This window comes from Lissotriton vulgaris, chromosome 2_1 (genome assembly GCF_964263255.1).
Source record: "Lissotriton vulgaris chromosome 2_1, aLisVul1.2, whole genome shotgun sequence".
NCBI classification, from domain to species: Eukaryota; Metazoa; Chordata; class Amphibia; order Caudata; family Salamandridae; genus Lissotriton; species Lissotriton vulgaris.
In genome coordinates this window covers 382718380-382742761 of record NC_141687.1, presented here as the reverse complement: position 1 = coordinate 382742761, position 24382 = coordinate 382718380, and the positions used below count along the sequence as shown (strand labels likewise).

At 44.6% G+C, this 24382-nt stretch overlaps 1 protein-coding gene across 1 annotated transcript in view; it reads right to left on the bottom strand.

Moving 5' to 3' along the window:
- The window catches only part of PRPF8 (pre-mRNA processing factor 8), a 121829-nt gene that overhangs the window by 40642 nt on the left and 56805 nt on the right, over positions 1–24382 (bottom strand). The window contains exons 23-30 of the mRNA XM_086955209.1: positions 21970–22180; positions 21431–21547; positions 20949–21196; positions 18788–18967; positions 15241–15376; positions 9802–9971; positions 9498–9627; positions 9042–9188 (exon numbers count right to left, since the gene is read on the bottom strand). Of these exons, the coding sequence (XP_086811335.1) occupies positions 9042–9188; positions 9498–9627; positions 9802–9971; positions 15241–15376; positions 18788–18967; positions 20949–21196; positions 21431–21547; positions 21970–22180 (1339 nt within the window). The remainder of the gene's footprint in view (positions 1–9041; positions 9189–9497; positions 9628–9801; positions 9972–15240; positions 15377–18787; positions 18968–20948; positions 21197–21430; positions 21548–21969; positions 22181–24382) is intronic.

Sequence of the window (24382 nt, the reverse complement as noted above, 5' to 3'; positions counted from 1 at the left end):
ATGAGGACCTTTGTGCATTATCAAAGGTATCCATTAGAAAGTCTTCATCTACAGGGTCTTATATGCATATCTACTCCATGATATTGCGCGGCTCTGTGTATCAACTGATTAAAACCCATAGTGTCTTCTGGTGGGGAAGGCCTTGAGGGGTATATGTCATCTTGAGGAACATTTGGGACGTCTGGGGTGTTATAATCATCCCACGGGTCAGGTGAGCCTGGAGTAATAGATGGATCATCTATGTTAGCCCCTATATCATCAGAGCCATCATTCCTATTGTCATCGTCTGGTATGATAGAGGATGTAGGGGAATGTTGTGGTAGGGGAGGAGGTGGTGATGGTATAGATGGAGGAGAAGGGGAAGGAAGTCTTAAAGGCGAGGTAGCCATGTCCTTTTCCTTTGAATGAGGAGTTGGCGCTGGTGTATCCAGTGGTCGCTTTTTTTAAGCTAAAGAACAAGTTACTTACCTTCGGTAACGCTTTTTCTGGTAGATAGAATATCTGCCAGTGGATTCCTCACCTTGTGAATATCCCCTTGCGCCAGCAAAATTCGATAATTCTTTTTGTAGCTTCGCGCCAACGTCACAGAGGCACGGCATCGCGCGCGACTCCGCCGACACCATAAAAGGCCCACGCCGGTGTGATAACATCAGTTCCGCCCTTTTTTCCGTGCCTTCGAGGCACACGGACGGACCGATGACAGCAGATCTATACACAGTATACAAATGTCAAGATAACACACACAGTGTGAAGCCAATGCAGGAAAACAACTTGTAATAAACATTTCCTTTGACAATAAAAATATATACATTACAGTAACTCAGGTATAGAAGAGAGGACAACGGGGAGGCGGGTGGGTCAGTGAGGAATCCACAGGCAGATGTTGTATCTACCAGAAAAAGCGTTACCGAAGGTAAGTAACTTGTTCTTCTGATAGATACATCTGCCAGTGGATTCCTCACCTTGTGAATAGAGTCCCACAGCAGTCCCCACTCCCGGAGGAGGGTGTCCACTCTCCTATACCAAAAAGTCCTGGAGGACAGAGCGCGCAAAGTGGCTGTCCCTCCTCACCTCGGAATCGAAACAGTAATGTTTCGCGAAAGTGTGGAGGGAGGCCCAAGTCGCCGCTCTACAAATATCCTCAACAGGTACACCCCCCTAGACAAAGCAGATGTAGAAGACATTGCTCTAGTAGAGGGAGCTCTTATACCCTCTGGAGGTTCCTTACCCGCCAGGGCGTAGCAAATCTTAATGCAGAGGATAATCCATCTCGAGAGCGGGCGCTTGTGCACCGCCTTCCCCTTCTTGCAGCCAGCAAATCCAACAAACAGCTGGTCATCCAACCTGAACTCTCTTGTCCTGTCCAGGTAAAAGCTCACAGTCCTCTTAGGGTCCAAGCGGTGAAGTCTCTCCTCCTCCTTGGAAGGGTGAGGGGGAGGATAGAAGAAAGGGAGGGTAACAGACTGCCCCAGATGGAAAGAAGTAACCACCTTAGGCAGAAAAGCAGCCCTGGTCCTGAGAACCATTCTTTCAGCATGAATGGACAAAAATGGGGGCTTTGAACTAAGAGATTGAAGCTCACTTACCCTCCTTGCCGAGGTAATTGCCACTAGAAATACAGTCTTAAAAGACAAAAGTCTCAAGGGACACTTGTGTAAAGGTTCAAAAGGCGAACCCATCAAGAATGTAAGAACAAGGTTCAAGTCCCATTGAGGCACAATAAAAGGAGTAGGAGGAAATGTATTGGTAAGGCCCTTAATGAATCGCAATACAATAGGAGATTTAAACAAAGAGTGCTGGTCCGGCAAACAAGGAAAGCCGATAAGGCCGACAAATAACCTTTGATAGTTGCCACCGCAAAACCCTGCTGGGCCAAGGAAAGTGCAAATTGAAGTATATTGGACAAACGAGCCCTTAAAGGGTCAATGGACTTCTCCCCACACCAAGCAACACATTTATACCATCTATAAGAATAAATGGACTTGGTGGTGTCACGCCTGGCCCATAAGATGACATCCACCCCATTGTTTGGGAGAGAAAAGGAAATCAGGTTGCCCCGCTCAATCTCCAGGCATGAAGGTGTAAGGTCTGGAGGGGAGGCTGTAGAACCTGCCCCTCCATCTGGGAGAGGAGATCTGCCCTGTGAGGGAGACGGAGCGGAGGGCACGAGGAGAGGTGGAGAAGATCTGTGTACCACACCCTTCTTGGCCAATCCGGGGCGATCAATATAACTTGGACCCGTTCTTGACGTATCTTCCTCAGAACCCGAGGAATCAAGGGTATGGGAGGAAACGCGTAGAGGAGTTGTGAGTCCCAACTCAACTGAAACGCGTCCCCCAAGGCTCCCTGCATCGGAAACTGGAGACTGCAGAATGACAGGAAGTGAGCATTCTCGTGAGCGGCGAACAGATCCACCTGAGGAGTCCCCCACGCCCGAAAGACGTAATGAACAGCCTCTGGATGGAGCCTCCACTTGTGGTCGGCTGAGAACTGCCGACTGAGACTGTCTGCACGTACGTTCAGAACCCCGGCCAGATGATTTGCCATCAGACAAATCTGATGGTCCTGAACCTAGGACCAGAGACGCAGAGCCTCCTTGCTGAGACAGTGCGACCCTACTCTTCCCTGCTTGTTGACATACCACATCGCGGTTGTGTTGTCCGTCAGGACTTGAACCGACTGGCCGCGAAGGGAAGGGAGGAAGGCCTTGAGCGCTTAACGTATGGCCCGCAATTCTAGAAGGTTGATGTGAAGCAACCTTTCCTCTGGAGACCAAAGACCTTTGACCTCCAGATCCCCCAGATGAGCACCCCACCCTAGAGTGAATGCATCCGTTATCACTGTGGCCACTGATGGAGGTAGTTGAAAAGGCTTTCCTTGTGACAGATTGCCTTCCACGCTCCACCAAGACAGATCCGCTGCAGTTTCTCTCGAGATCCTCACTGACTCCCTGAGAACTCCGCTGTGCTGATACCACTGCCTGCGGAGGCACCACTGGAGTGCCCTCATGTGCCAGCGTGCATGGCTGACCAACAGAATGCAAGAAGCCATCAGACCGAGCAGACAAAGGACCTTTAGGACTGTAACGACCGCTCCATTGTAAAATAAAGGAATCATTTCCTGTATGTTGCGAATCCTTTGAGGAGGAGGGAATGCACGACACACAGTAGTATCCAGTACCGCACCAGGTGAGATTTGGGTACATTTATCGAAAAACCCAACCTGTGCAACAACTGAGTTGTCTCTTGCAGATGATGAAGCACTATCTCTGGAGATTCTGCTTTGATTAGCCAATCGTCCAGATACGGGAATACCGGTATCCCCGATCTTCTGAGATGTGCAGCCACTACAGCCATCACCTTGGTGAAGACTCGAGGCGCAGTATTAAGATCAAACGGAAGGACCGCAAACTGGTAGTGTTGCGATCCAACCGTGAAACGGAGATACTTCCTGTGCGACTTCAGGATGGGAATATGACAATACGCATCCTGTACGTCGATCGACACCATCCAGTCTTCTTCCAGCAGCGCTTGAACCTGCGCAAGGGTGAGCATCTTGAACTTCTCCTGCTTCAGGTAAAGATTTAAGATCCTGAGATCCAGGATTGGACGAAGTCTGCCATCCTTCTTGAGGGATCAGAAAATACCGGGAGTAGCATCCCTGGGCCCTCTCCTGCTCCGGAACGACCTCTATCGCACCCTTTCTGAACAATGCCAGGACTTCCTCTTGCAGGAGTAGCAGGTGGTCCTCCGAACAATAGCCCTGGCAAGGAGGGTAATTTGGGGGAAATTCCCAAAAGGGAAGAGCATACCCATTCTCCACGAGATTGAGAACCCAATGATCTGATGTAATCAATTCCCAATCTCGCAGAAAATGGGTAAACCGACCCCCCGCTGGACCCACATGATCCGGAATGGTGGATCTAGGGCTGCTTTGCTGTGTTGGCAGGAGGCTGGGAAGGGGAAGGTGGAGGAGGAGGAGGCTTGGCGACCTCTAGGACGAGCTCTTTGTCTGCCCCTGTACGACTTGTAAAGCATATTTTGCTGCTGCTGCTGCTGTGATTGTTTGTAGGCCCGAAAGGAAGATCTGCCAAATCTTCTGAATCGCTTCCCAAAAGAGCTCCTGGTCTGAAGGCCCAAAGACTTTGCCGTCGCTCTGCTGTCTTTAAACCGCTCCAAAGCAGCCTCAGCCTTCTTTCCAAACAATCCTGACCCATCAAAGGGCAAATCTATCAAAGCAGACTGAACATCCGCAGAAAATTCTGAAGATTTCAACCACGCAGCTCTCCTAGTGGCCACCGAAGAGCCCATCACTCTCGCCACTGAATCAGCTGTGTCCAACCCACTCTGGTTTACCTGTCTTGCCGCAGCCTGAGTGTCAGAAATCACTTCCTGAAAATCCTTCCTATCGTCCTCAGAAATTTTAGGCACCAATTATTTGACGGAATCAATCAAAGCATGGATGTATCTACCCATCAGGCAAGTAGCATTTGTAGACTTTAACGCCATGCTGGCTGAGGAAAAGATTTTTTGGGCCGCCTGGTCTGGTTTCCTTGATTCCTTTTCCAAAGCACCCGCAGATTTCTTTGAGCAGGCAGCCTGCACAACCAAATTCTCTGGCAGGGGGTGCGTTGACAAAAAGTCCGGGTCACCAGGTGCCACTCAATACCTTCTCGCAACCGCCCTTGAAACAGCAGGGGCTGTCAGAGGTTTTTTCCACACCTCATAAATAGGCTCGGCCAAAGCGTCATTAAATGGGAGCATTGGTTCAATAACAGAAGAAGGCGAGTGAAGGACCTCAGTTAGAATGTTAGACTTTTATTCAGCAGTAGGCAGAGTAATATTCAACAAGTCTGCAGCCTTCTTAATAACAAAGTGATAAGGTGTCACATCCTTAGAAGGTACGTCAGATACAGAGGCCAAATCCAATTCAGGAGACAGCTCAAGACTACTAGCCTCTCTCAGGTCATCAAAAGGATCCTCCGAATCCTGCAGTTCACCTTCCTCCAAATTTTCATCACAATACCTCTCCTCTTCCAGAAGCCTCTGTGCCTCACGCCTCGACCTCTCCTTCATAAACGAAGTTGACGGATCCTGGACAGATTCCACTGGAGCCGGAGCCAACGCCGAACTCGAAAGAGGCAGCTTAATCAGAGGTCGAACCGGATTCGGCATCGGAGTAGAGGGTATCGGTGTCGATGGATTCGGCATCGATGGAACCTGCGTCGAATGCCTCGGCGTCGAAGCCTTCGGCGGTGCCGGGAAATGCCAATGCGGTGTTGGAGCCGGCATGAAAGGCATAAAAGGCGCAGGAGCATAAGCCTGGGGGACACCCAGATTAAATGCTAATGGACCCGTGGGACCAACCTGTGCACCAGAGGGGTACATTGCCCTTGAGTAAACTCCAAACATGGCATTCAGAAACTGAGTAGAATCCTGACCTGGAGCCGGAAAGGCTAGATAAGAGCCCCCAGGTTGCTCTTGAGGGAGCAGAGTCTTCTCGACCTCTGCCTCCACCTGAGGCTGGTGCACCGGGGTCGACAAACCCGCAGGCAATGAAGCCTCGCCCTCTCCTTCTTCCTCCTCTTGACCAGAAGGATGGGATGGATTCGGAGAAGGATTCGGCAACTGCTTCGGAAACACAGGCGAATCCGCATGCGAAGCCTCACCCTAGGAGACCTGTACTTCCGAAGCAGAGGCCACCGCTTCCTTTCAAAGTAACTTCACCTGTGACTTCGGCCTTGAACTCGAGTCTCTCAGAGTGATGGCGAGATTCATAACTCCTCTTCTTATGCTTCTTCCTCGAAGACCTCGAAGCATGCGCGGAAGACGACTTAGAGTGGGATCTCGAACGAGACCTCGAACGTCGAGTTCGTGACCTCGAACTCTTTTTATCCTTTTTGTTTTTCAACTTCGCTACGAGGAGTTTCGTCTCCCTCTCCCGGAGTGCCTTCGGAGTCATCTTTTTACAAGAAGGACAATCTTCGACGTCATGATCGGAGCTCAAGCACCAAACGCAGCACTCGTTTGGATCAGTGATAGACATCTTGCCACATTCTCCGCACGCCTTAAATCCAGTCTTCTTCGTAGACATCACGACAAAAGACAAAGAAAACACGAGTAGAAACACAAAGTAACAAAGGTACTATACAGCTACAGACGATCCCTTGAAAACCACTAGCGTCGACGACGCGGAAAAAAAGGAACTGATGTCATGACGCCGGCGTGGGCCTATTATGTTGTTGGTGATGTCAGCGGAGTCGCGCGCGATGCCGTGCCTCTGTGACGTTGTCCACGTCGGCGCAAAGCTACAAAAAGAATTTCCGAATGTTGCGGACGCAAGGGGATATTCACATGGTGAGGAATCCACTGGCAGATGTATCTATCAGAAGTTAGCTGCCCAGGGATTGGGTCTTTAGCTAGAGTCTTTTGTGCAGGGTCTGGATGAAATAGGTCCTCTGCAGGAGGCCGATCTTTTGGTGCAGAGGGAGGTTTCGGCACAGAAGCGGTTTCTTTTGGTTTTATTTTACCGCAAGACTGCCACCTCGGAGGCGGGGATGATTCTACGCATGTGAATCTATGAAAGATACCCGAATACTGGATAATTTGGCATGCATCATCATAATCACTAAAATGACTGAGTTAATATATCTCATGAGAATATCCCTTCTGGATCAACCGGTGAAACCCCAGATTTATAATGTGCCTTTTCTCACATGAATAGACTGCACCTGGCAGCTCCGAAAGCAGTGGCTTTTTTTTTTCCTTTGAGATATGCTTATTTCAACATTGCCGTTTGCACACATGAACTATTAGAATGGACCACCATATAAGAGGCAATGCACAGTATCGACAGAAACCTTCAACTCCTTATTTTGGAAAATTAAAAGGCGATGGGGGTCTTCTTGAAGTACTTCTACTGCCATCCTTCAGCCAACCAAACAAATCACTGTTGAAAGCATACTTGGAAACCAACAAGGGAATACAGGACTCAGTGCAATACCAGCGCACACATTATATAATAGATAGAATCAAATGACAACAGAATTGAACTTCAAAATCAGTGTGTCCTTTAGGCACCTATCCACCGATTTAATATGTTGAATTACATGCACAAAATGCTGAAAAAGCCACCATGCCTATCCTACAAGCTAACTTGAAAAATGTAAAGGCTTATTAGAAAATACAACTTGTGTGGAGCCCTGTAAAGTGTTAAAAAATGTATTTAAGAAGAGCAAAACATAGCCTGGACTGCTTTCAATCTCACTGCAAACGTTCTGAAAATCTACTTGAGAGCAAACATGAACAAGCATTTGCACTGCAATAGGTCTCGCAATTGCACGAGTTTGAGTTTGACATTGTAAATGAAAATGCTCTTCAGTTATGTGTAGGTTTTAAAACATAAATAAAAAAGGCATTATCATTTACAATGCCAATAGCTCAAACATCGCAAATGTGAGACCTATTGCATTGCAAATGCTTGTTTCCTTTTGCAGCTCCTCTTACGTCCTCCGATTGGCGTATATCAGGACCACTGCCCGGAAGGCATCTTGTTTTGCTTTTATTCTGGGCAGACGCGCCTGGCTCCAGTTCTGAAGGTCTGGTCCTGGGGTTTAGATTAGATCACTGTTTTTGTTCTCCCTTCAACTCATTTTGTTTGAAATGAGGCAGTCAGCCTAGTGCAGAGCATAGGCGAAGAATTAACATTTGATGCGTGCAAGACTTGGACTAAGTGGTCACCAACCCTTGAAACAGTAAATTTTGGGTCGAGGGTTTTGCTGGCAGGAGCTGTGGAGCAGCACTGTGAGGTCAACTCTCCTACTGGATTGTGGGAAGATAAGGACTTCCGGTTCAGGAGGATTACAGCAGGGTCAGCTGGGCCAGATGACAGAACAAAACTTGGAAGCCAAAATCTTTGTGCATGGCAGATGGGATGCGGAGGTAGGTGGGAGGGGCTTACACACTGCATTACTCACTGCATTTGTGAGCAGCAGAGGACGCAAAGATGACTCATCTTTCGGCTGTATGAAAGGTTGGAGCATCTTAAGCGAGCCAGGCTGAAATAAATTTAAAAGCCTGTTTTGAGGCCTGTCTGGTAGCAAAACAGGTAGAAGGACTCCATATGTCCTTATCCGCTCTATTAAAAACTAGATGGAGAGAGAGAGGCACAATTATGGGGTAACATAGGAGGTAGTATGTGTGCAACCTATCTACTTTTCTTCTCCCAGCTGATGAGCCTGTTTGGGGAGTGTTTTAGGATGTGCCCTTTCTATTTTTGGAGTGGCAATCATGAGAGGTAAAAAGTCCTCCAAGAAAAAACATGTATCCCCCAGAATCCTCTTTTGAGTGAGGTGGATAACAGCCACGCCAGGAGTGAATATGGGCGAATGTCCTCTCAGCGAATGTCCTCTCCTGCGACTATTTTGGGGAGTCATTCTGAGGAAGAATTGATCCGGAGAGCCAGCTGCTGCTAAATAAAGCAGAGGTTTCATTTTACTGGATTATGTGTTGCTCTGGAATTCATTCCTGCAGGCGAGACCAGAAAAGGATGTATTCCAATCGTATGTGGCCCTCTACAATGTTTAGAGATCACATACTCTTTCTTGCAAGAAATTCACTTAAATGACAAGGGTATTCTATGAAATTAACACTCTCCAGTGTTTACAAAAGTTGCATTCTTTCACACACCATTCCCTGCACATCCATGAAAGTGGGCAACCACAACTGCAATACCCTTGTAAATTACAGACTTTACAAAGACACGTTTTCAGCTTAGCAAAAAAGAAAAATCCACATTCTTTCAGCTCTACACAATATGTATACAAGGGTCTATCCCCAGAGCAGCCCATGAGGTCAACAGCCTTTACATGTGTCAGGAATCTGAACTGGCCTTACAAACGGTGATCTCACTGAGCAGGAGGGGACTTATGAAACTCTTACAGTGGTGCATCACTGTTCCTATCCTCTAGTGATGGGAGTTACCCCATCACAATTCTAGCTTTTCTCACACCCCTTACCTTCCCCCACAATGAGGTCACTCACCTGGCACAAGTCCATGACAATGCTCTCGTGAATCTTCTGCCACAAGTGAGCTCTGAAGATCTGAATTAGGGAAATCTTCAGGGTTGGAATCTTTCCATGCATGAAAATACCAGTCAGATCGAGCTGCACTTGGAAACCAACATATACCTGCAGGAGAAAAAACCCACAATGTTTGTGATAAGTATCGACACAGGGCCGTAGATCTAGCCCAGCAAAATGATAGAGCATACAAAGTGCAAGGAGGGAGTCGCCCACTTATCAACAATAGAGCTGACAAAAAGATTATTCGGGAAATGCACTTGCAGGCACAGCAGAGACACAAAGGCACACAGTTGGCACACATGTGCTATATTGGGGACAGTTCCCATTGCATTTTACACTTCTTCATTCCATTCTCTCACTCTCCTTGTATTACAGCAGCAAGACCCAAGGTGAGAAGACTCGGAAATCACTTACGTTGGCTCGGTTGATGGTGGGTGACCACCAGAGAGTGAATCTTCTGTTTGGAATCTGGTTCAGACCAGACCTCTGGGCATTAGTCAGCTTTTTCCATTTCATCGATTCCTCAAACCCACTGGCCTTCTCCCTATAGGAGGGAACAGAAAAAAAGGGGGGAGGTAGAGGGGAGGAATAATCAGTAGGAAAAAAACAACTCTATGCTACCACAAAAAAAAGCTCCATCATCAGCAATGCATTCATTGACATTATGTGCAGCTAATCAACATTAGTTTGACTATAAACAATCAAAATTACTCCTTACCAAAAGAGACCTTCCCATGTTGGGAAGTAGGTGCCCTTGAACAATGTGTGTTCCAAGATTCCCTCCACTCCACCCAACGCCTGGATCATATCGGTACGATAGTTGTTCAGGTTCCAGAGCTTTCCATCATGCCGCTGGTGAGTCCACCAAAAAGGATTCTGTTTCAGTACCTTTAAAATTAAAAGTACTTTGTTATGTATGCATCATAGAAGCAAAGCAGAGCCTCACGCTTGCCACACAAATATTTCATTACCGTTTGATAAGGCCTTCCTGGACTGCATCTTTGATTAGCATGTCCAGTCTTTCACTGGCCCTTTGGTGAGAGCGAGTATGGCTGAAACCAACTCAGCCCCTGAACCTCAGTTTTAATAGTAGATTTTCATCTTACTGGATGCCTAGAGATTTGCTGGGACAGGAAGACATGACATAGCTAAAAGTATAGAGTGAATGTTCTGTGTGGTGCTCAACAGTTTGAAAACAAGCAAACGCTTATACTTAACCCCTTCAATGCTCATGACTGAACGGTTCCATCATGAGCATCGGTTGAGCTGTGCTCATGACGGAACCGTTCCGTCATGACCACACCCATTAATATTAGGATCCAGCACACCAGGAAAATCTCCTTAGCAGCCATGAGGTTAAAACAACATGTTGTGCAATGTTTAGTAAAATCTTGAGCAGGTAGTTAAAAGTTAAATATATGTTTAGGATTATATATTTAAAACAGAAGGTGCTAGCACATAGATTGTTGTGTTCATTACGGGTTTTTTTGGGGTTCAGGGGAAAACATTACTTGGTAGTGCAACAATTATGTGGTTGATACAATACATTTAAAATAACAAATTTACTCAAGGTTTATTGCTTACCTCACAACGCTCCCGTTTACATTCAAGAGCAGCTGTGGATTCCACCATAAGTGACATAATTGTATTGTATTGTATTGTATTGTGGCATACTTGTATAGCGCGACCTGTCACCACCAAGGGCATCCTGGCGCTTTGACCCGTACTCCAATGAAAACAATAGCTCAGCCTATCCTGGGAAAAAGATGAGTTTTCAAAGCCTTTCTAAAAGCCAAGAGATCTTCAAGGCTTCTCAAGGATATAGGCAGAGAGTTCCAGAGTTTGGCTGCCGCTACTCTGAACGAGCGGCCACCCATCCTCACTCTCTGGAATCGCGGGACTACCAGTAGCCTGGATGACGAGGAGCGTAGAGCTCTAGATGGACGATACCAGGCAAACATTCGCCGCAAAGGGATGGTGCCCAGGCCATGAATAGCCCTGAACACAATACACGCTGCTTTGTAGCGCACCCGCAGATGGACTGGCAGCCAATGAAGTTCTCGCAGTGCTGCCGTAGAAGAGCTATGGTAGGGGCGAGAAAGGGCGAGTTTGGCAGCAATATTTTGCACCCTTTGCAACTTGCCCAGAAGTGTTACCGGGGCCTCCAGAAGTAGTGCGTTACAATAGTCAAGTCGACTTAGGATGGTACAACGCACTACTTCTGGTCTGGCTTGCTCAGGGAGGAGAGGAAGGACCTTGTGCAGCATACGAATCAGCATCATACATGTAGAGGTGGTCTTATTTACATGTAGATCCAACTGCAGATTAGGCCCAAAAGTAACGCCTAAATTGCGCGCTGATTGTGCCGCAGACACCGTCTCTGAGAAGGACGGAGGCCAGAAGTCGACTGGGAGATCTCGAGGAACTCGATCGGTGGAACAGTGTAAAACCTCTGTCTTTGTTCCGTTGAACTGTAACGAGTTCAGACGGAGCCATTCCGCTGTCGCCTGCATGCACTGGTGAAAAGTCTCCAGTGTGACTGCATCCTGTCCCTCCAGAGAGAAGACCAGCTGGGTATCATCCGCATAATTAAATGCGGAGATACCAAAGGATTTAATGAGCTGGACTAGGGGGCGGAGGTAAACATTAAAGAGTATGGGGCTGATGGCTGAGCCCTGGGGTACTCCTTGTCCCACTCTCCGCTCCTCTGAACTGAAGGGGGGTAACGAAACCCGTTGCTGACGGCAGTCCAAGTAGGAGATTAACCAATCCCTGGCCTTGTCTTTGACCCCGCATTCCTCCAGCCTAGAGATCAGGGCGGGATGGCTGACCGTGTCGAACGCGGCCGACATGTCGAGCAGCACCTATCACCATCCACCACAAACCTTTCAGTCAACATCACAAGAGCGAGAAGAGCAAAAGCACACAATCAATCTCATGCATCAGTATTAAATTCCTGTTTTACCCACCTATACATAAGTGCGCATGTCACTATATTCATGAAGAAAATGGTCATTTGGGGTGAATGAGGGACCTTTGTGCTATGATCAGTTATGCGTACCCGGCCTTCAATCTCCTGAACAGGGCCTGTCCCTGTCTTATGGGAATTAATCCAAATTACAGCAGGCCCAGTGATTCCCCACTTCTAGTCACCTCACGATAAGGCAGTCATGAAAGACCATGTCAATTGGAGCAGAAAAGTCTAACAAAACCAATACAGAGGAACTAGTACAAATGCTCTCTTGTTACAATGCCTGGGGGGAAAAACCAATTGAGCAGAGTTCAACAGCTTATGATTCCCTAGAAAGGAGGGCAGTGGGTTAGAGATTTCTCCAGAATTTATTGAAAAAGGCAACAGGGATAGGCAGATAGTCGTTAGGTCAAAACACAAGAGCATCACCACAGCCTCCTTGCATGCGTGAACTGCCTCCAGCATGACTGATTAATTGCAGACCACCAACAAGGATAGAAAAAGAAAACCAGAAGCCAATTTCTAAATGCCAGGGGAACAGGATGAAACAAAGAACCACAATCTGTACTTCTAACAAGGTTAGTTAGTTTCACTGAAGACAGGAGCTGAAAATTAGACAAAGATGTCAGATTACCAACAGGCGATACCCTGGTGTCCTAGTTAGAACTGGTAAAAGGGGTAGTAAGGCAAGAAGTGATATTTGGGTCTTCTCATGAAAAAAGGTGAAAAGATGATCACAAAGCGATTGGGATTGCTCCACAGCAGCATTATACAAACTGTGGGTCACGAATGTCAGAGCAATAAAGGATGCCTTCAAATTCTGGGTTTATCTCGTCACATTTGCCAGTGCTTCAAACACAGAGATCAAATGTCAGGCTATATCTTCTGACAAATTGATGCTTATTCTTTTAACATGAGAATTGCGGTCTTCTTTCTCTATCTGAAATGTGCTCTAGTATAGGGAGTGCAAGAAAGACTGCAAGATGTATTTTTTTGCAACACAAAGCAAAATGTAAATGCCTGTAAATGAATTGTATGCGTTCAGCAACCCAGAAAGCAAAAATGAAGCATATTATTTGTAAATCTTTCATTTGATGGGAAAAAAGATTTTAATAGGATTAAGATAAATTAAGATGCACAAATGATAAATATTCACCGAAACTCGGTTTTCACACATTCATCGTGTGTACTATATAGTTTTAGCAGTAAAACAGCATGTCTGCGCAAAGTTAATAACCATTCTGATGTGTTGTTCGTAAATGAAAATGCTTTAGTTACATTACAAAAAAAAAAAAGTTGCCCCACCTCATGTCTATTAGTGGTAGATAGGTCGCAGAACTTTGTCATTCTAAAAAGTGGGTTCTTGTTCTAAAAGGTTTGGGAAACACTGCTCTATGGAGTACCTTGCACATGGAGGAGTAGCCAACAACTTGACAAAAGAAAATACCTCCTTCAATGTACTGCACTTTTTCAAGTTTCCTTAAAATCCTTTTGCAGATCACTCCATTTTAGTAGCTTGAACTAACTTTTTATAATCCTTTCCTAAGAATAACTTTAGATTCAGCATCTTAGCAGGCTCTCAATACATGCTCAGGCTTTTTGACAGCCCAGTTTAGCCTCTTTAAGGAAGGTGTTGTGCCATGGGGCTGACAAGCTGCTACATCGTATCAGAGGACTTCCACAAGCTCCCCTTGCTTTCCAGTGGCTTTAATTCACTTGGACTCCTTATCAGGCAAAACAGGCATCTCTTGTGGCTTGCACATATGCTCTTTTAACAAGTGGTGTGAACAACTAGGGAGCCTGGTACAGTCTATCCACAGATATAAGCCGAATCGTTAGTGGCAAGCTCACACCCTCTTCTCTACTTGGAGGGTGACCACTCTGGCCTTTACCAGCTCTGTCAAGTTGTAGGTGGGCAACCTGAGCATTCCCTTCAGCATGGACAGAGGTGAAACGCGTTGGGCCTGGCAAGAATAAAGCTGCTGTAAACGTCTTACAAAAATACGAGTGAGTGCCTTCTTTCTTAGTCCTAGTGACTAAACCTGGTGAATATAAATAAAATACATGCATATAAGAATATCCACACAAATAGTAAGTAGATAGCATTCCTGTAGTGGACATATAGTTCACCATAATAGATAATTTTTAAATCAGTCATAGGTTAGCGGAAGGCCTTTCAAACATTTTTTTTTAAACAAGGAAAATATTTCTGAGATCTAAAATGATGACAATTTGAACTGTAAATTAATTCAAAGGTTTAAATCAGTAAAGGCATGTGCTTTTGGAGAAATGTTTGGAATCCTTGAATTATCGAGAAGACTAATCTTTGCTGGAATTTCTGGGTTTTGCTCATGGAGTTTAAAGGTGTGTAATTGAGAGCGGCCAAGAAAGTTTACATCCACCATAACGCTGAGGCTCTTATACAGCAAAAGTGTGAAATGAGATTGGAGTACTCCCTAACCCTTTGGCATTCCAAACACCTACTTAAAAAAATATGAAAGAATTTCTTATGCCACCATGAAACACAACCTTAGTTGGGGTGTTTTTTTTTTAGTACTGCAATTATTGTTGGCTTCATTTTAGACATAAGCTAAATGCGTGTGTCAAACACAGGCAATTTACATTTACTGACCTAAGAATAATTCTTTCTGAAAGAACGTTGGAACTCAAAATTTTAAAGAACAACTTTAGAGTTTGAGAACACCAATTGTCTAGAAATTTGCCTGTGATGTCAATCCAAGATGCTTAAGTGAGTGCCATTTGTAAATTATGGAACTTTAATAACATCACTCACACTCAAAACGTGATACCCTGAATGACATGAAGGGGCTACCAATTTTAACCCCTTCGACGCTGATGACGAGCTGGGCTCGTCATGGCGTAGCCTCCTCGCACGCTGATGACGAGCCCAGCTCGTCACGTAAAGTGCGTTTCCGCAAAACCCAGCGTGCGAGCGGAATTCCGCTAGCGCGCATGGCGTTAAAACTATAGTGTTGCAATCAGAAGTTCTGCCAAAGAAGATTAAACTCCATCCCACATTGGAGATGCAACAAAGACAGCAGTTAACGTTGAGAAACTCCCCAATCGCCCAGGCAGTAACCAAAGGGAAAAGGGCCACAAGTCCACGCCTAATCATAAACTCAAGGTTCTCTTGCAAAATAGTGCTTTGATTCCTATTGCTGGTACCTGATACTGTTTGAAGTCCGTGCGAACTCTCCAGCCCTTGTCGTATGCCAAGGTGTGTCGGTCCTTTTGGAACAGTGTATTGATGCGGGGGATACCTCGGTCCCATGAATCCTCCAAATCTTCTAAGGTCAGACGCCTTCAAAAGGAAAATAAAGTAAACACGAGGAGAGAATCGAAGCCTAGATAATTACCCCATACTTAACCCCCCAACAAACATTTACTGTATGTCAGTGTTTGAGCAGAGGACTCCATGTCCACCACTTAAAATGTCACTTTATTAGTCAGCAATAGATGGTACTATAATTTTTCAATCATGAATTATGGTGTAGGGATCTCAGCAACTTGGGATATCCATATTCAGATTTCTTCCCTTGCAAGTACCTTACCAGCAGGTTGTTGTGCCCCACCATCAAGCAGTCCCCAAGTCGGTTTCTCTATTGCCAAAAGACAGGTTGCTTTGTAGCCACAGTCATATGGCAACCTCTGTTGTACACTGTAACTTGGATGCATGACTACATCACATTCAATTTTCATCATGGACAGGTGACTACATGCATTGTGTAGCAAATATACTAAACACAATACAAATGCACTTTTTAATGACCTCTTCTTGCATTAAAACTTTATTACAGTGTTAAATGTAAAGTGGATTTGTAGAACGTTGCTGGTTACCAGTGAGGGTATCCAGGCACTGAGTAGGTGAAAGTAGGCGTGTGGTGAGGCTGGGCCTGAGTACAGGTAGTCTTGATGGTCTCTGAAGGAAGCTGGCTCTATATATACTATACCAAATTAAGGAAAGTGTGCACAGTCCAGGGGATCCCCATAGGCTTACAGAGATAAAAGTAGATAATACCTTACTCTCTATTTGTGGTAGTGTGGGCGAGTAGTAAGGCTTTATCAGAGGCAGTGTTAAGCATTTATTGTACACACGTAGGCAAGAAATGATTTCACACACTCAAAGACTGAACTCTGACTAATTTGTTTTGTATACAAATATTTAGTTGTGTTTTATTTCTAGAACCAAGCAAGGTCTGGTGCGGGTAAGTGAAATAATACTTTGTAGAAATAATATAGTTGAATGCAGTTGTACGTAATTGGTTTGGATACAGCTAAGACAATTATGAGGAAACAGTTGAAATTACTCTTCAGTTGCTTCGCAATTACTGTATAATTACTTTTCAGATTACTTTTTCTTCTCAGTGTGATATGCTTAGATATAACATCTGATTATTTCCAAAATAAAAGTTAAGTAAATTAGTTTTTGTAAGCACACAGTTTCTTAAGTTTCCATACAATTTTCCAACTCCACACTTTAAACATTTTTCACAGACAAGCAATCAATGCAATCCTACGGGAGGAAATTAAGTCATTGGTTTACCGTAAGTACCTGGTTTTGGGAGTTGGATTTCTAGGGTTAGAATAAGGGTTCCCTCAGGGTCAAGGATGCACTCAAAGAACACCCTCAGCAGCACTAGGGTAGCCGGGTGCAGAACGCGGAAGCCCAATGTTATCCTATGGGGGATAAGGGGGCTCTGTTTAGTGGCTGCTCAGGGTCACACCACTAGGATGTGGAAGCAAAGCTCCTAGGGTTAAAAACAGGGTAAAAGGGGATCAGAGTTAACACCCAAGGTGCACCTACAGCTGCGGGAGGGTGCAGGGTGCTGATTTGGCGTTGGGTGCCCTGTTGTTTTCAATGGAAGTTGCCGGTTTTGACTGCAGGCTCGGTCCAGGAAGTCTTCCGGGAGGAACCAACAGCTGGGCAGGTAAGTTGGAGGGCTCGGAGACATAGGTGCACCTCAGGTCCTCTTCTCCAGTAAGCAGGCCGGTCATATGCAGGGGTGCCTTTTGAGGTCTGTCAGGCTCGGTTGGGGGCGGGAGTGGGGGTGGGGCTGGGGGTTGAGTGGTGACATTGGGGAGTCCTGGAGGGGTTAACCCACGGTGGAAACTGACTCTGGCGCGTTGGGGGACCTCGCTGGAACCAGTCGGCCACTTGGACTCAGGCCGTAGGCGTCGGGTTTCTTTTTATTGTTTTTTAATCAGTATGTCAATGAATTATTTCGTGACACTTTTATCAAATTTATTAAATTGAACTTTGTGCTAATTTAGTGCCTTATTATTTATTATTATTTTGTTACCTGAACTGTGCCAGTGTCTGTGTGTTGCCTGGGTGTATTATTTTCCACAAAATAAGAATGGACTTAAGACACTGCTCATGCAAATATACCCTCACTAGTGGTATAGTGCACCCAGCTAGAGGGGTGCAGGCATGGCACACAAGTATGTGTGCCATGTCGACGCTTCACTTTTCTCTGCACCAAAACATGCAGCCTGCAATGAAAGTGTGTGTGTGTGTTAAGGTATAGGGCCTCCAAGGGTGGCACAATATGGGCTGCAGACTTTAGAGACATTACCTTGTCACAGTGCCCTTGGTTTTCATGGTACCATTTATAAGGGACTTACATGTGGCCAGAGAAGTGCCAATCGTGAGTACCCACGTACAGTTTTGAGAATGAACTCAGGACCTGGGAACCGGATAGGCAGGGACCCAGGGCACGTCAAGTCAAAGTGCGTCAGAAATCTGGCAAAAAAGTGTGGGGGGTGGTGTTAATGCAACAGAAACCCAGCTTCCTTCAGTTCCATGAGAAGACAAATTGAAAAGTCAGGTTTTCAGCTTCTTGCGGAATGCAAGAAGTGAGGAGGAGGCCCTAATATGTTGGGGAAGTTGTTCCAGGAGTGGAAGGCCTGGTAGGACGACGGTCCTCCTGTTCAGCGTCTGTGGATGCTGGGTGTGTGTGCATGAGTGAGATTGAGATGGACGCTGAGTGAAATTGTCAGGTGGGCTGGTAGAAGTGAAGCCGGTGATGATTGAGGTATGCGGATCCCGCTTTGTGTAGTAACTTGAATGCGTGTGTGAGAAGTTTGAACTGGTATTGCTTTTGGAAGGGGAGCCAGTGGAGCGCTCTGAGGAGTGGTGTGGGATCGGCAAGGGAGGTCGAGGACAGGTCTAACAGCAGAATTTTGAATGGTTTGAAGTGTGTGAAGATCGGTTGGGCTGCTGGCCTGCCATGCAGGAAAATGCTTCAATGGCGTATAATGAGATGATAAGCAGCGCAAAGGGAGGACTGCTTTCTACAAGACCCAACAATAAAGGAAGCAGATGCTGCACGAACACAGTTACATAGCTAAACTTTATTGTTAAAACGTATAGTCCGTATACCTCTCTCGCTTTACCTGACCTCTTCAAAAGATTTTGGCATAAATATAAAGTTGGAAAAACATTCACAAAATCAAACCTAAATTTGCAACACCTCTTGGGGAAGGCAAGAGATAGTGACCGTATGGGGGTAATGGCCTAAATACGATCAATACAAGGACACCTACCACTATGTTAAACACCTCTACCCATATTCTGGAAAAACTAGATTGTAGCAAAGAGGACAATCTACTTGCACCTTCCATTAACTCCTCGTATCAGCCATAACTATGCATATTTTACTCTTTCCTTCCGTTCCACGTTTTCATTATGCCTCCTTCGAACACATCTCACCTGTTTTGTGCGATTGCTTCCTGCCTCTTCAAAGCGTACTCTGCCCACACACGCTGCGAGTCAATGAACTCACTCTCCCAGGGTTGAATGTAGCGGTACAAGTTGGGAATCAGTTGATCCTCCTCATGACTCATTCCAGAACGGAAGTGAGTAATGCCAACATCAGTCTGCTTAGACCACCTAAAAAAGAGCCAAGGTGTGACATTTAGGTTACACAAACAGGAGAAGGTGCGTTACCATGCTTAAAGATAGGTGAATGAAACTTAAAAGGCCAAGAGAGTGAAGGAAAAAAGATTTCTTCAAGTCAAAAACTGGAGGATACCAATTCAAAATATACATAAGAAAACAGTATAAATATAGGTCATGTGTTTTACAGCAAAAGCAGCGATCCATTGCTCTATGTTGATCTCAGATTGAGATTTATGACAGACTATGACCCTTACATACTGTCGAAAGACCACATGTTGCATTCGGAGCCCAATCTCATCTCTCAGTTTAAGAGCATGGCATGACAAATTTCACTCACCACCTTGCACTAGAAAACGTGGTAGAAACACCAACACAGCTCATATGCCACAAACAATGCCAAAGACCATACTGATAAACTACCTGTCTTTAACCAATCCAATATTAGCCTACTAGACTGAAGATAACTGCTTTAGTAGTTCACTTACTTGTTTCCCTGGGAAATGGGTGGTTTGTTCATGATTTCAATGAAGCTTCCCAGTAAAGAGAAAACCTGAACAACACTCAATAAAATTTCTATTCGTGACCTCTTCATTGAGATCAATAGCCAATTAGGAGAGCAACAAGCTCCCCTCCAGTGTCCAAAGGAGGGATGGCTTAGTGATGATGATGAAAACAACGAAGATGGCTTCCTTTTTTGTGATTGCTATTGGGAGGGACAAGCACATATTTGCATAATCATCTAAGAGATAAGAGTAGGGAAGTATGAGGTAAAGCATTCACTCAGATAGCTGGGGGCACAGCCAAACAAGGATTTACAAGTACATGCCAAGGTATAAAATTGGATGCATGTAGAAACCGGAAGCTATTGCTGGTACCTTGGCAAAGTTAAGATACGTGCTTGCTTCAGGATATTGCAAACGTGATGCGAGCTGAGTTCTTTGAAACGTGTTTTTTCAAACACACTTTAAGAGTCTCAGCCAACGTGGCGTTAACATAATCTAATTTGGTTTCTATCACTACCTTTGGTCATCCAAGATTTCCATGGCGAGTACTTCGACAGTGTACCCTTCCAAATCCATGCCCTTCAAGGAGCGTCACCTCCCATTTGATGCTAATCTCTTTCATATCACGTGTGCCTTAATAGTTTCTTTGCCTAAGCGCGGCGTGAAGGAATGTGCAAAGTGCATGTGTGACATGTGCAGTGGTCTCCCTTAGTCTTGGATTTCTATTTTAGAGGGACAAATGCATTTGACAAAACTGAGATCAATCAGGAGCTGCCCTGGGTTTTTAAGTTCTGATCCGAACTACCACCAGCAGACTTTGAAGGCCCACTATGACTTATTGTTTGGCAAATAGGACAGTCCTCTACTGTGTAGCAAGCAAAGTACTGGGAGATACTATTCACATTTTTTAGTAGTCACATCATAAACCTAATACAAAAAGCTGGAAATGGGAAGAATACTAGTGTTGAGGGTCCATCTCTGAGAACAACAAAAAACTGACAAAGCTTTGTCCACTGTCGCAGGGTGGACATTCTATGGTATGCACTCTGAACAATCCACAAAAGCTAAGGGGCTACATAGGTTTGAGTCATGTGCTATACATATTTCAGTCACATGGACAGCAGCTGGTGCACAATACTGTTCTGGGTGGAAACACACAGATGGTCCCCATGGCCCCCTTTAACTTGGCACAGATTGGGGGAAAGACAGAAGAAGACATGCTCCATAGATAAAATGCCCATCTTCTCCCAACTCAGTTAAGAAAGCAACAAGATGACATCTCGTTCTGTTCAACCTCGCTATCATAGACCAGCCTTTAAGTTTAGGAGAATGCTAAGTCCCTGCATATTAGTGCAAACTGTTGGATAAAAAAAAGTTTGCCACGGATGTTATGTTAAGCACGCCTTACCTCTGGAGAAAATGAATGAATAGGAAATGTCATCATTCAGAAGGCCAAGCCATCACCTTACCTTAAATCAGACTGGGGGATGAGGACATGTCCCATTGAAAGCATTCCAAGCCCGCCTAGCTCTTTAGGGGTGTAGAACACCACAGGAGGGAAGCGACTGGGCATTTTGGAGTTCAGGCCAATCTTGATTCTTGTTTGAATCTTGTTCTCACATTTCACCAGCAAGTCCAGGAGCTCCTGGGTGTTAACCACAGCCTCTCGGAAGTAAGTCATAAGGCCAATCAGAGCTGTGTTCCATTTGTTCACAATCTAGGGGCAAGAAGAGTAGTCAGAACAGGTCCACTACCAAGTTTCACAAGAGTACAATCCGATGCACCATTTACTTCACCCTACATAAACAGTAGTTTGCTAATACTAATCCTGCTACTCAAAGCTGCACAGCGCTTTACTTTCAGCAAGCCAAAGCATTGAATAACTCAGAATTTCGCACAAGCATGCTTGCAGCACTCAAAAGATATGTGCTCTTGCAAAGAAATATCCTACCTTAGTGAAAGTGGTAGAGCCAGATGCCATGAGAATCTGCCGAACTCTGTTGTGGAATCTCTGCATCGACTCGTCATCAACTCTAAGGAAGCACTGAGCTGTCCTCTCTTTTGTCACCTAAAACACAAAAGACATCCAATTGCAGGTCTGAAAGCACACCAGAGCCCTGTGAGCACCTTAGTAAAAGAGGTGGCTAGTAACCTGCGCACAATCCATAAAGAACAGCCCTAGCAGTGCGATCTACCGTACAAGTGAGCATGGAAAGGTAATACAATCAGAATGCTGTGCAAAAGGGTACCTCATTGCATACGTGCGGAGGAAAAAGAGGAAAACAAAAACACAGCCCTTATGCTGGTTTTGGGGAAAATGTAAGAAACTGAGCATTTGAAAAGATAGAGACATCAGAGTGGCATATGGCAAGACTTGTACTGAAAGATCTCAGAGTGGGAAGACACGTGTTGATATATAGTTAAGAAGGGTAATCAATGAGAGTGCACAAGGAAATATGGAGAAAGATAGGAGAAGGGAGAAAGTTTTACCTCGTTCTGTAGATTCCAGACTCCATCCTTGTGTGTAAACTCCTCGTAGCTGGTGCGACACTTGGGTAGGATACGGCACTCAAAGCCACACATGTTGAACAGAAGGTTGGGGTTGTCCTTACTGTAAACTGACACAAAGCTGTTCTCCCACTGCACAGTAGTGACAGAGCGTGGCAGGCGGTTTTTGATGTCCCAGAACACTGCCCGCCCCCTGAAAGAGAAAAAGCAGATAAGACTTCCAACGATAGTACAAAATTCTAAATCCCACATGGGTAGAATGTTACCAATCGCCTTCCTTTTAATGTGTAAAGCATATTAAATAAAGCCAATACAAATGGTCTTGGTAGTTTCAATAGATAGCAGAAACATCTTCTAGCATCTTTCAGGATGTCTCAGAGGCAAATAAAAACGGCCTTGGGGTGGTCAAAAAAACATCAATGGACCTGTGTACGGAAAGCTGCCAGACTTGACAATAGTCTGTGTGTTTCTGGAATAGATTGTAAAGAGTCACACTCCTCAATAGTTTGAGCTTAGCCGTAAATCTGTAGACCTGTGCAGGTTAAAGGAAGTGAATTAAGAAAGATGTATGGAAAAAGCTACGTCTTCAGTAAGTATCTAGTAACCCTGGGACTGTGTCTAGGACTTCTGAAACCAGCTGTTAGGGAAGCAGGTTCCCTAACCATACCAACAATTGTTAGTAGAACTAGGACTTGGGAAATGGGGAAGAGCAGGCTGAATGGTTTTAATGGCCAGTGTTATATTACACTAATTTGAGGAGCATCAGAAAAGGATGAATTGGGATACAGCATTTGCCTAACCTTTTGAATCACCACTACTTTTTCGATCCCACCACAATGCCTCTTAAATTTCATGACACCGAATTTCTCTCTGTGGACCACCGAAGAACAATCTTCGGCATAATCTGATGGCAGAACCCCATACCAGTCAACAAACACTTCCTCCATGGATTCTACAGTTAGGTGGGGCTCTCTCTCAGTTCGTGGGATGAAATATCCTCAGTAAAGTTTCAGCACCTCAACCAAAGGCAGACTGCAACAGAGCTGATGGTCAGAAGGCTGGATGACAGAAAAAAACGTATCACCTCCTCAAACCGCTTGCTACAGAAACAAGTAAAGACTTCTTTTAACTTGTGAATAATTTCCTTTTTCCCTTTATGCTTTAATATCATGATTTTGCTTTTCTTGTCTGAGAAATAACACAAATGATAGAAATACACAACACATTTTTAAAGTAATTGTTTTTGAATTTCTAATTTACATTACCCTGTATCAAATAAAGTTTCACTTTCCATGAAACGTAGGGTCCCCCATGTGAACCTATGCAACGCTATCTTTTTAGGGTTACGTTTCAAAAGCAGCTGTGTCTGTGGACGCTTACTGTTTATAAAATATTAGAATATTAATAACTTGTATACATACATAAAAAAAAGAATGTTAACGCTCTATAAAGTTGAAGGAATTTGAAATTGAAGACTAAACGGTATCTTTAGATGGATGCATGCAGCAAACAGAATTTAATATGGTGGCCCTAATTGAAATACTTATTTGCAGCAACAAAAAGAGCATTCCTTGGGAGCAAAAAAACAGCATGTGATGTGCTATGATTTAGCATACTGCTTTGTCTTTTACAAATTAAACCAAAATTTAAAAAGCTCCTACCTTCCCATTAAAATTAACATTCTGAATTTTATTTTGCTTCTGAATTGCAGAAAATGTTTAATAATTTGTGTATTTGATGTATAGTTGCATATCGATTTGAGGTTCAAACTAAATTACGTAGGCAGTGGTCCCCTGCTTCCACAAGTAAATAACGGTGGGTCACCATAAGTAAAGGTTAAGAACTGCTGATACATCAGTTCAGTTCATGAAGCTTTATGCGGTACATAGTAATAATGACCACAAAAGCACAGCAAACAGGCAACAAAGTTAAAAAAGAACAAACATGATTAAAAACTCATACTTTTTCTAAAAGCCATAGATTTACATATAAAACTGGCAGTATAAAAACATACGTCGGGGTGGTCCAAGTTATACAACAAACACATAGCATCCTCCACATTTAAAACTCCATACTTAAGAAATAATGGTTTTAAAAAGGAGATCCTAACATTCTGAAATAGGGAGCAGATGAGCATAAAGTGCATAGTGCTTTGCTTGGAATGTCCGTCACAGGGACACGGACCCACAGAGGGTTTTTTAGGGTGTGGGAAGGCCACTAATACATGAGCAATGCCAACTCTTAATCTGGTAAATACAAACCTATGCGTTGGCCTAGTTACTACATTCAGATAGCGCTGAAATCCCTCAACAGCAATATATTTATTGTAAATTTTAACAGTAGCGAGGGAGTTAGTTATTACTGAACGTTGATGAGCTTTATGTAACATAAAAAT